General features: G+C 46.8%; 1 protein-coding gene across 1 annotated transcript; it reads right to left on the reverse strand.

Annotated features, from left to right (window-relative positions):
- Positions 1-688: 688 nt before the first annotated feature.
- LOC130142652 (protein farnesyltransferase/geranylgeranyltransferase type-1 subunit alpha-like) lies at positions 689-10,293 on the reverse strand. Its single transcript, XM_056324960.1, has 9 exons — positions 9,787-10,293; positions 8,605-8,690; positions 7,888-8,002; positions 6,944-7,048; positions 6,079-6,205; positions 5,517-5,665; positions 3,497-3,559; positions 2,819-2,990; positions 689-1,294 (listed from the first exon to the last, which is right to left on the reverse strand). The coding sequence occupies exons 1-9, from the start codon at positions 10,008-10,010 to the stop codon at positions 1,166-1,168; spliced, it is 1,170 nt and encodes a 389-aa protein (XP_056180935.1). The 5' UTR covers positions 10,011-10,293; the 3' UTR covers positions 689-1,165.
- Positions 10,294-12,119: the final 1,826 nt, after the last annotated feature.

Raw genomic sequence — 12,119 nt, forward strand, 5'->3', positions numbered from 1 at the left:
AAACTGAGTGATGTAACGGACTGTTAAAAGACTACACTGAAAGCAAAGGGTGGTGGAGCTTTCAAACACTGGCATACACACTCAGCAAAGGCCACCTGGTTAGTCAACACCACAGGACCTATCAGACAAGCTGGACCCGCCCAACCAAAGCTTCTACATGCTGTAGAAAGGGACACAGTTCCAGTAGTCCACCTTAACATTATGTCTGGGAACACAGTCTGGGTCATTCCTGCCTCAGGCAAAGGCAAACACACTTGTGGGACCGCTTTTGCTAATGGACCCGGGAGCACTTACTAGGTAATACGGAAGGATGGGGAAGTTTGATGTGTGCCTCAAGGGGATTTGATTTTGGGTGAAAACAGCCAATTAATTAAGTTGTGTGATGTTAATTGTTACACAGTATTGTATATTGTCATTTCTATATGCCTATTAGTACACTGAGTGCCTTGTGGTGCCATCTCTACCACTTTGGATTTGAACCCGAGTCCTTTTCAACTGCCACACCAATGAAGAATGACTTTGGTGAAACCAGATCAGGGCAGCTCTAATAGAATTAGAACTGCCTCCAAGACACAACAATCCAACAACTCACACCATCTTTCCCACCTGGACAGACTGTTGTAACAGATGAAGCCCAATGTCACGGACTAAATGAACGCAGCGGACTTCAGAAGGATGGTCCACAGACTAAGGGAATGATATCCGTGTATTTATATTAAAAGACAGGAGATGTGGTTACGTATTGGAAAATGCTGCATGACATAAATGGTATGGAATAAGGGGTGGATACTGTCCTGGTTTTGGCTGGGATAAGGTTAATTTTCTTCTTAGTAAGTAGTAAAGTGTTGTGTTTTGGCTACGATGCGAGAACAATGTCGACAGAACACATGGTTTTTAATTGTTGCTGGGTAATGTTTATGTTAATTCCAGGACTTCACAGTTTCTCAGGCCTTGCCAGCCAGAGGGCTGGAGGGACACAAGAAACTGGGAGGGGGCACAGCTAGGACAGCTGACCTGAGCTAGCCAAAGAGGTATTCCATACCATGGGATGTCACGCTCAGTATACAAACTGGGGACTGGGGGTTGGCCGGCACCTGCTGATCATTCCTTGGGGGCTGGCCAGGCATCAGTCAGCAGGTGGTGAGCAGTTTTCTTCCAAGTTCAGTTACTGCTGTTTGTCTGTCAGCATGCTCTGTTCAGTGCCTGAGCCGTGCTTGTCCTTAAGGGACCTTCCAATATATCTCCAGTATTCCTTCCGGATGGTGTCTTTTTCTTTAGCTAGAATTTCACACAACTACGAAAGACAATTGAGACATTGGAGTGTTACACCAAAAGCTGATGGAATTCTTAATTATCTTTATAAAAACACAGGCAATATAGGATTAAGCTAGTATTAAAACACCTTTCTTAGCAACACTTGTTTTATTCACCAGTTGCAACTGTCCAGTGACCTCAAACCGGTATCAATTCCAATTGATAGTCAACCAGTCTGACACTGCACAAACCTCCCCAGTCCTACTTCAGTTGCAACTGCTTCCCCATGACTCCTTTCTGTGCCCACCACTTGTCATCTATCCCAGGCTATTCAGCCTGCAGTACACTACAGCGTACTTGGGACTTCCTGACAAACCTGACTGTCTTTCAGTGGTCCAGTAGCTGTAAACCACTTCATTCAAAACAGCGGGGGAACATCCTGCTCTTAAATCTCCAGTACTGCCAGTGGACTGACAGGAGGTATTTTGTTTATGGTTTTTCCCTCAGCATACTGTCCCAAAAGGATTCTCCATGCAAGTCAGTAACCTTCTCTCACGACATGTTAAAGCTGGTGCCGCACGCTATTTCTACACATTCTGATTTGTTTTATTTCGACTTGGGTAAGCAGCGAGGCACAGAAGTCAACCCCACTCACAGGATGTGCTGTGTAAAAGGTATATGCTATGAACACTGTGCAAGTCTTCTAGTCAATTCCCTTTGATAATGCAGAGGGCATTGCCCTGGTCAGTGAATGAGAGTTGCGAAACAGGAGATTCCATGCCTAAATAGATGAAGAAGTCAAACTCAGAGAGACAGTATAAAGGGACACCAAGCTGTGAGGTACAACTGCACTTATTTATACTCTGGTTGTAGAACACAACAAAGGAAAAGTGTTGACAAACTTTGGAATACAGACTCCATGTGAGAACGGCAGCTCTACTTACACTGTGTTCCAGTCTGTTCCACAGTGAATGAAAAGTAAAAGTAAAAAAGTAAAAAAGTAATGTAAAAACTACACTGCAAACCACACGGATCTCCCCAAATGTGCAGGTCAGGGAATACACAACATTGCTACGAGTCATTTATTCTCTGTAGGAAATGCTGCCTGACATTCCTCACAATGTCCCCAGTGCCTACTAGCCTTTAAGCTAATTCTGCCAGCTTTCTTGGAAAGACCTAAGAAGTGCAAAGGGAGTTTAGATACAGATACTTGAGGCAAGATTCACTAGCCTGCAGGTAAGTGATTTTGGACTACAAAGTTAGCATCAGAACCTCCTTGATTGTTCAAGTATCTCCTTTCTTCCGCAGGCAGTGTTAGGAACCTTCCTTCGCCACCAGGTGAAGAAAACTTACAGTGATTTTGTAACTGGCAAATTACTATTTACAGAAAAGTTCATGAGACTCTTGGGATTATCTGGCTTTCAAGTTCAACTCCCCACAGAGCTCCTGAGATTGACAAATAACCTGCTCTAGTTATGAAAATCAATCTCATTTTGTCAGGATATAAACCAAGAGAGCAACAGATAGCATTCCTGAGAAGCAAACCCAACCTCTCAAAACGTACCTCCAATGCCTTGTTTAGTGTTTCTTCCTTGTTATCACACTGGTTCTCAAGCATATCTTCATATATGTCCACAAGAAAGGCAATCAGATAGGGTGAACTGTGGCTAGGCTGCAAATTCAACAGCTGCTCTAACAGATTTGGATACTCAGAAAGACCACGATCCTGTAGAATCCTAGAACAGAGGTTAATAGGCTTGAAACGTAATGCTGGGAAATACGGTGTGAAGAATTCAATTTTGGTTATGACTCCTTTATTTAGAGATCAGTTTTGAAACAAGGGTGCAAACTCAAGTAAGGCAGAAAGTAAGCAGCATGCAGCAGTAATACAGCTTAATGTGGCAGTAGGCTAAATACAGGCATGCTCAACTGAGCAGAAACTAAGACTGAAAGCATGCTCACTGCTTCCTGCTCTAGGCTCTTGAACCCAGTAACATCACAGGCCAAGTTTTTAAAAGCATGCGAAGCACTTGCAATCTCGCACAAGAACTACAGGGCCAGAAACTTAGCGGACAGTTACAGAGAAATTAGGTTGATGTATTAAGCCTTTGAGCAAGCTTTCGCCTCCCTGCTTAAGCCCACAACACTAGAATGAACAGCAACAAGCTCTTTCTAGTTAAGAGCTAGGCGTAAGACACTTTCTACAGATACTCTCTTTGCCCCACAGAGAAGAATACCTCACCCTTTTAAATAGTTCCAAGCGCTCTCATTATGTGGCACTGCCGTGATCATCTCAAGAGTGTATCTGTAGAAAAAGACAATAGGTCAGGAACGCAGCCACTAACAATGCAGTCAGAAATTACTGGCATGTGCTCAGACACTCCCAAACACATCCTCTACTCTGATTCAGAGACTTTTTGCAGATCATCTCATCTGGGTCACAGATCAAAAATGCCTTGCAATACAATCACCGCCAGTCCCAGACCAACAGACACTGACAGAACTGTTTTAGACTCTGAAGTCTTCCATTTGCTGCATTTTATACAATAATGAAACAGTTCTTGAAATTATGAGCAATTGCACTAAGAAAAAACACGATACACTGTCCTGGTATGCTAAAGGAATAACTTGTGCCTTAATGCTCAGAAATGGCAAGGGGCTGAAAAGGGCTAGAGTAACTGAAGCCCAGGTTGAGCTATGTTCATATGAGTGCCAGATCATCTCAACTATGTACCTATTCAAAATGTTCTGTACCTATTTGCAAAACCTTTTTCACGAGGCTGTATTTGAGCAAACTGCAGAAAGGCAAAGCTTGAGCTTTCAGCTCACGCAGCCTTCTGCAGCAGCTCTTTGAAAGTAACAATTAGGCAACTCCTCTGAAAGCAAAGCAACAAGAGACATCTGCCATACTTTTGCAAAGCCACATTTCATCTTCACAAAACAGACTTTACCTTCTGCCCTTCACCAGCGTAATCATTCACCTGATTTTCAGAGACAACAAATACTGACAAAAAGTTCTATAAGCAATACTGAAGAAAAAAACCCCCACAAACCCACAACTCTCAACCTTTTTTAACTTTCTGCAGTCACTATGGCCAAGACCGAGTTTATCAAGCAACAAGCAGCCCAGCTACAGTTCTATAATGACATCCCTGAAGTCTTAACCTTAGACAGTCTGATTCTTTAGATGGTATCTAATTAACTTGAACACAGCACCATGTATAAACAGATCAAGGGAGGATGTTTAGATGCAACCTCTGGAGAGAAAAAGCTGTAAATATCCGAGCCTAAGTCATAGAAATAGCTCAGATTTATTAATCTGCAGAGAAGTTATAGACTGGAAGAGAAGTACAACTTAGAGCAGTTTGCAAAGACAACCACAGAAGGCGATGAGGGTTGGGATCCTCTACGAACAACGTACCAATGGACCTATTCAGAGACCCAGTATTTCTTCTGAAGAGTAACTCCAAATAATTGCAGGAACTTCTCCTCATTGCTCCTTTGCTTTAGACAAACAGCTTCTCCTAACCATCAATCCTGGCCAGCGGTCTGAGATAAGAAAACCATACCAGGAAGATTCCTTTACCACCATCAGCTCTAAAATAAATGTCTAGAAGCCCAGTTTGTCTTCAGTTACAAACGTGCAGCTCTGAAACAGTTTCCAAAGCTCACTGTCCTCCAAACTGGCCAACTCACAGAGACATTTGTTGTTGCACTGACCACAAACCCCTGAAAGCTCCTTTCTTTTTCCAGCTGTATCAAACTCCTCACAAAAGGCAATTCCTCTTCCTACAAGCCACGCCCATCTTATCTTTAAATCATTGTGGCTACTGTAGTACTGAAACAGCAGTTTATCACAACACAGAGTGCCTCTCCTTCCAAGCTTTCTAGGGGTAGGACGTAAGACACTACTGAACAGCACAGCTCACGACGTTTCCAGTGCCACACATCTGCAGGTTGTTCCACTACAGCTAGCTGACTACAAAAAGCCAAAAGTTTTGTTTGCACAATAAACTGGGTCGGAACACAGACTCACGAGAACGCCTTGCCCAGGGTAAGCATAGCTTGCTTCTGTACTGCTCAACAAGTCAGTAGTACTGAAGCAAGCTATATATGCACCAACACTTGATCTGCCATCCACGAGAGTGAGCCCAGAAACCGCAATAAAACCAGGAAAGACAAGCCCACAGGGACTGTCAAAATATTCCTTTGCTTCCATATAATGGAGAATGCTGAATGCGAGCATGAAAAGCATTACTAACTGGACTTCTGTGTCTAGGACTACTGGGTCATCATAGCCGATGGTGCTGAAAATTACGAAGTGTCGTTGGTTCCAAACCGAGTTGTTTCTCACATCTTCCCTCAAAAGCTGGTCTACATATTCTAGTTCATTGTCCCATAATTTGAACTCCTGTGGCAAGGGAAGGAAGAGACAATGTCACAATCCAAAGTTTTATATATTCTCCTTGCTCCTGAGGTCTCTGAACGTTAGATACAGAGACTTTTTAAAAGAAATAAATTAAGGATGGGTGAACGAGGAACACGATACGCTACTCAGCTGCACACAAGGGTATTAGCTCTTCATTAAATTCACACACGGAACAGCAAGCAAACAAGAAAAGACCTTTTTGAACTTGCTTCTTAAAAGGCAAGTTTATAGCTAACCTCTACCACACATTAAAATACAACTGGTTTTCCCCCCTCAGCCTTAAGAAACAAAGTGCCAAATGGAATTCCGATTGTATTTAAGAAACCAAACTCTACAGCCTGAGCAGGTTCTTTAGTGAGTCTCAGTAATTCTGAATACAATGTTGGATACGATACCCGAATAACCCACTGTCTGTGTTGCCATGCATGGTAATTTTTGGCATCTTGCTTAAGAATGTCAGCTACGAACTCAAGCTCTTCGGATGGATCCTGCAGCCACTCCACCAACATCCGTCTGTGATGCCTAAGGACAAGAGGAGAAAACTATTTTTAGAATAGTCTATAAAAATTTTTATGATGTGTGGTCTGTATTCAAACAGCACGCAACAACCGTACTACTCAGGAACAAAACACTAGTTAAACACTTCAAATCAAACATACCGAAACATTTCACTTGTGCCTGAGATATATTTGACGCATACCTATCCTATAACAAATTCTAACTACGCATACACATTGGCCAGTCACCTCCTTTTAGACAAGTGATGTTTACTTGAAGTAACATTCCCACTTTTAACACTCCTGGCCAAAGCCTTCAGCAGAGTAAAATTTTCTACTACTATGTTATTTCTCTAGCAATAACAACCCTGCTGCTTTTCCTATTCCCCCCAAAAAACAACAGGTAAGCAAACCCCAAGAGCCAATAAAAGAAAAAAATAGTTTTTTCTATTTGTCTTTTTGTTTGCCTTTTCATCAGTCATTTTTTTGGTCTGTCAGGCTTATTTTGACAGCTTAAAAATCGAAATGAAAACAAGGCCTTTTTTGCATGTCATAATCACTTTTAGAACAAACTGCTAAAGAGGCCTTTGGCAGTGATGCTGATGCAACTCCATGTAACTCCTCCGCTACCGCCACTGCAGTAGATGCAGGCAGCAACTTTCAATAACTTTTAGCATCAATGATCACAAATTACTCTAGCCAATTTACAAAGCAAAAGTTACCCGCAAAAGTGTTAAGAACTGAGAGTAAAACATGATTTTACCAGACTTGGTAGTTCTTTGGCTGATCTTCAATGATAGCTGTAATGTACTTCAGTTCCTCATGAAGATCCTTTCCCAAAGACCGCAGGAGGACTCTCCGGAAATGCCTGTGCAAAAGTCAAGCATTCAGACACTGCAACAGGGCTCTCCTAAAATTCACAGAGAGGAACACAGAATAACCTTTGTTCACGGTTTTTCTAACAAATAATGAGTTAAAAAGACTGCAAAAAACTAAACCACATATCCAGGTCTGCTGAAGGCCATTCAATTATCAAACAGGGGAGAACTGGAATACAGCTGGTTAAACCAGCATGTTATCTAAGTTCACAGCGATCCTGTTTCAAATGAACCTCTGCCAAGCCACAGGAGTACTTATCATCATGGAAACCATGAATTATGCGCTAAAGAAATGTAAACTTTCTGACCCCATGCAAGTTAGTCAAATAAAGACATACAAAGAGGTAGTTGTTGGCATAAACATGTTACAGGGCCCTGCTCTGAACATCAGAAATTCACTGTTTATTCATTATCTAAATGAACACTAACCTAAAATGCACCATTTAGTAAGTATGCAGTTATTTCGCAGGAAACGGCAGCTATCATGCTTTTATGCCTCTTCTTGGAGTCAACAGAGGCCATCTTCAGCATTTTGCCAAGGCTGCGTCATCAGGTAAGCAACCTAATGTTAAACATCAAAGTTCTTTTTGTGCCTAATCGTGACCTTGATCGATAATATCCTCTAAGCCAAATGAAAGAAAACCACTAAATCAAAATAAGACATGGAAAATACTGAACAAAGACTTTCTTCAGAAGCTCACTGGAAGTCTACACTAGTCCTCTGCATAAACTCAACTAGTCATACGCTGATCAGACTAACAAAATTATAAAACACGTAAGAGGTCAGCAATCAAACGACAACAGAAATAATCCCAAGATTATCAGTTACCATGCTGTGTAGTTTGCAGCATTTAACTCAATGGCATCTGCTGTTAACTTGAAAGCTCTTTCGCTTCTCTCATCCCGCTGCAGAACCGCCCGGAAGTAATCATAGACGTCTTGAACTAAATAGATAACAGCATCTTATTGAAGGCCATAAGACAACTGCCTGATTAGCGTGTAAGGTTAATAATCCTTTGATACTACTTCCTATTTTGTGGACTTTATAAATGTTAAAATGACAGCTACAGATTGGTCTGACAGCACTATGGGTGGAAAGTTCTAAACGATACCAGCATACCCAAAGCCTACCAAAATTTCTTAAAAATACACCATCCAAACCATATGCAAAGCCATCAGAAAAACGCCTTGCTGCTTACTCACATTACTTCCCCAGATGCAGGACCTTCATATGTCTGTCTGTCTTCCACTTGTGGGCTAGAAATGCCTTATTATGTGAACCAGCCAATCTGCTGTATTGCCTCTTAAGCCATATGATTTTAAAATAAAACCTTGGCTATTCACATCTCAGATGAAGATTCAGCTTTAGAGATGCTTGGTGAAAACAGCACACACAACCACCGTAACAGGATGAATATTGATTTTTCCAGTGTACTCCTCTAGAAAACATATTACCCAAAACATGAAGTTTCGCTTTCACACCACCAAGGACCGATATCAATTCAACCGCCTTTGGTTTTCAAAGCAGAATGTATTTAAAACTTACATTTTTTACTGTAGATGATCTGAACAACAGGATTTGGCCCGTCGTTCTGAGGGATAGGTTCAATATCCGCCCATTCCTTCCTGACCCTGTAAACACATGTTTTTGTCTTTTCAGTGCTTCCAAGAAGCAAAAAATGCAAAGCTACATGCAGAGATCTACGTCCAGTAACACACCCCTGTTCCCACCGGTCCCCATTATTGCCACTGTATTATTGCCTGTAGCACAGACCAGCGCGAACTCGAGGAAAGGAGGCACCGACACAGGCGACCACATGAAAATTCAGTCACAAGGTCGCCTGGCGGAGGACGGCCCCAGCTGCCCCGCGGTGCCTCGGGTAGGAGCGGATCGCGGCGCTCGCAGCGCCGAGCGGCTGCCGAGGCTTCCCGCTCCAGCCGCCGGCACCGCCGCCTGAACAGTGCATGCTGTACCGCTTATCTCAAGGATGACGCAACTATGTTTAGTTAAAGTCGGGAGATGTCCAAGGACCCTTACTGCCACATGACGGATGCACAGACTGCTAAGTCTAAGATTCCTGTTGTACATGCAACGCGGCGAAGATGGAGGCTTCGAACATGGCCGCTAAGGAACAGAGTCTGCGTAGAGACAACTCCTCCAGGCCATCGCGCAGGCACGAGATATGTTCACGTTGTTAACGTGAAGATATACTAGGCCCTTGAATGGAATGTGCCAATCGTCCAGGTGTGAGAGATGTTAAGGTGTTCCCGGAAAGTTAATGAATAGACACGAGTGACTTGCATAAAGAGGGGGCTGAAAGGTTCCCTCGGTGTGCATGCCTTTGGTGGAGCGATCCCCCACGCACCCAGCGCTGCCGAATAAAGATCACCTCGCTCGCTCGAATATTGGGGACCGATTCTTCAAATCACCATCCAGCCCTGCCCTGCCCTGCCCTGCCCTGCCCTGCCCTGCCCTGCCCGCCGCCGCCGCAGCCCTGCCCGCCGCCCCGGCCCGGCCCGGCCCGGCCCTGCCCTGCCCGCCGCCGTCCCGCTCAGCCTCTCCTCCCCCTCCTCCGCCCGCGGGGCCGGCCCTGCACGGACAGTAGCCGGCCCTCTCCTCCCGCCGCCCCAGCAGCGGGGGCGGCTGCCACGGCCGTGGCGAGAGCGAGGCTCCGCGCCGCCGCAGCCCCATCCCGGCCGGTCGAGGGCTGCGCTGTCGCGGCCGTACCTGTAGGGCACGTAGCCGGCGTCCTCCCTCGCATCCGCTTCCTCCAGCAGCTGCCCGAAGCCGCCCTCCGGCTCCCCGCCGTTCTTCTCCGGCTGCAGCTCCGCCGCCGCCGGCCTTGCCGCCGGGCCCGCTGCCGCCATCGCCCCGCTGCCGCTTCCGGGGCCTGGTGAAACCAGAGAGGCGGGCGCCGCGGCGGAGGGCAGAGCGGCCGCGTGGCTCTCCATCGCCCCCGCCTGGGATGGAGGGCAGGGGGCTGCGCGGCCGGGACCGCGGCGCGCCGGGCGGGCGGGCCGGCTGCCCCCCGACCAGTAACCGGTACCGGCAGCGCCCGGGGGCCGCGCCGAGAGTATTAATTCGCGGCTCTGCTCATTAATCGCCGGGAACGTACCGGAGGAGGCGGCGGGAGGCGAGCCGGCGCCCGGGTCTGGCGTGCTCCAGTTTGCTCCTCCCCTTCCACCGTCCCCTGGCGGAAACGTGAGGGACCGGCGGGGCCAGCGCTGGCGGCGCCCCAGCGCGGGGTAACGCTGACCGGTTGTTCGGGTGGCGGCTGGCTGTGCTACGGCGCTGCGTGCTTGGCAGTCGCTGGTGTAAGCTAGAACCTGCGACGCCAGCAGTGGAGGCGTTCCCCCTGCCCGCAGCAGCGTATTTCCTGTGAGACCCCACCCCACCGCAGCACCGGGGCCTGCCGGCGCAAGGCCCAGACTAGGCCCTGGGGCCAGCGGCGCCGGGCGGGCGCGGTGGGAGCTCGGGGTGACGCTGCTGCAGTTGCTGAGGTGGGGACTTGGAGCCGCGAACAGCACGTCCCCGGCACTGCTGCTGCGCAGGTGCTGCGGGCATGGTGATCGGTGTTTCCTCCCCGCCCCGTGGAAACGCACACAGCAGCACCGTTTCAGAGTTGAACCGGGGGATCTGGTCTCCGTAACAGGTGGCAGTAAGAGGAGGCTTTGAAACAGCCAGTTGTAACTGGCGCGTGAGATGGGGTAAGGCAGGAGATCTCCTAAAGTGCTGTTGGTCCCCAGGGCAAAGTAGCCGAACTGAAGCTACTCGTTAGGAAAAGCAGCTGACCCAGTGTTGCAGGTTCATAATCCAGGGCCTGCTGAGACGCTTTAGAGAGGGGAGGGTTAACGACAGCCAGAGCACATGTGTAGTAAGGGCCATGTGCACATCTGCATCAGTGCTGTATGTTCAGGGAGGTGGGAAACTGTTCCGTGTGTGGTGGGAAGGGTTAAAGTCTTTAATTTTGGGGTGCTTAAATTGAAAGGGCGGTAGGTGTGTCCACGCATTGCAGTGACTCTGTGGAAAGAAGAATGGTGCCAGAGCAGCAGTGAGGGAGTGCGGAGGCATGGCTGCAAGTTGAAAGGCAAGGTGCGGGGCGAGGAAGAGTTGGGCCCGCGGGTGGTTATTCTGTCACTTGAGCGGTGTTGTTTCCTTTGGGAAGTTGCTTGGCCTCTGCGCTTTCCTCGCCTCTCTGCCTTTTTTCCTGCCCTTTCTGTTTTAATGGCGCAGTTGGAGACTTCATTTGTTTCTGCCAGGATGTTCATCCAGTAACTGGAGTGCCTAGTTTGGTTGGTGCCTCTGGGTATTACAGTAATATAGACTACAGTAACATCATAATGGAGGGGAAAACCCAGAACAACCTAGTGGAAGGTTGCTTTGGGCTCTAAGACCATGAATAGAACAGAAACGAAATGGAGAAAGACGTACCTAGAGGCAGAGAGGATATCCAGCAGTACCTAGGTGAAAGAAAAAAGTTAGAAAATGCAGAACATTCTAAAAAAAAAAAGAGAAAGAACCAAGATGGGCCTAATAAGAAACAAGGTGTATTAAAAATGTGCACATACGAATGACAGAAACCTCAAAAGAGTAAATACTGTTTTGTAAGAGGCAGAGCAGATGAGAAAGTCACTGTTGCTGACCTGCAGAGTCAAAGGTTGCATTGCGAGTTCATTAGATACCGAAAGCTCTCCAGGGGCAAAGGGCACTTGAGACACAGGTCTTGAAGAAATCTGGTTTATCAGCTCTGCTGTTTGAGCAACGATTTGGACTTTTTGGTCAAGTTTTGCCCAGAACTAACATGTAATGAATGACCTGCCATCGCCGTTGCTTATCATCTTTACCAGCTATTTAACATGCGTTACAGGCAAGCCAGACCCTGCGGTATCGGCTTATTTCCTCAGAGTGGCATAGCAGGACAAGAAACAGCAGTGGGCTTCTGCGATGCCCACCACTGGATGGAGCTGGTCCAAGAATAGCTTGCTGACGGCATGGGTAGCGCAGCAGATAGGAAAGCTATCCCTCTGCCCTCGGGACTAGGTTCTGCATTCTGTCTGAAC

The sequence above is a fragment of the Falco biarmicus genome, chromosome Z, assembly GCF_023638135.1.
Source record: "Falco biarmicus isolate bFalBia1 chromosome Z, bFalBia1.pri, whole genome shotgun sequence".
Lineage (NCBI taxonomy): Eukaryota > Metazoa > Chordata > Aves > Falconiformes > Falconidae > Falco > Falco biarmicus.

Excerpts from the sequence above, each read along its gene's own strand:
- LOC130142652 (XM_056324960.1), bottom strand. The coding sequence starts at position 10,010 with ATGGAGAGCCACGCGGCCGCTCTGCCCTCCGCCGCGGCGCCCGCCTCT. Across the intron at positions 8,003-8,604 it reads GATCATCTACAGTAAAAAAT|TTCAAGACGTCTATGATTAC; the intron begins GTAAGTTTTAAA and ends TTATCTATTTAG. Across the intron at positions 2,991-3,496 it reads GCTTGGAACTATTTAAAAGG|GATTCTACAGGATCGTGGTC; the intron begins GTGAGGTATTCT and ends CCTCTGTTCTAG.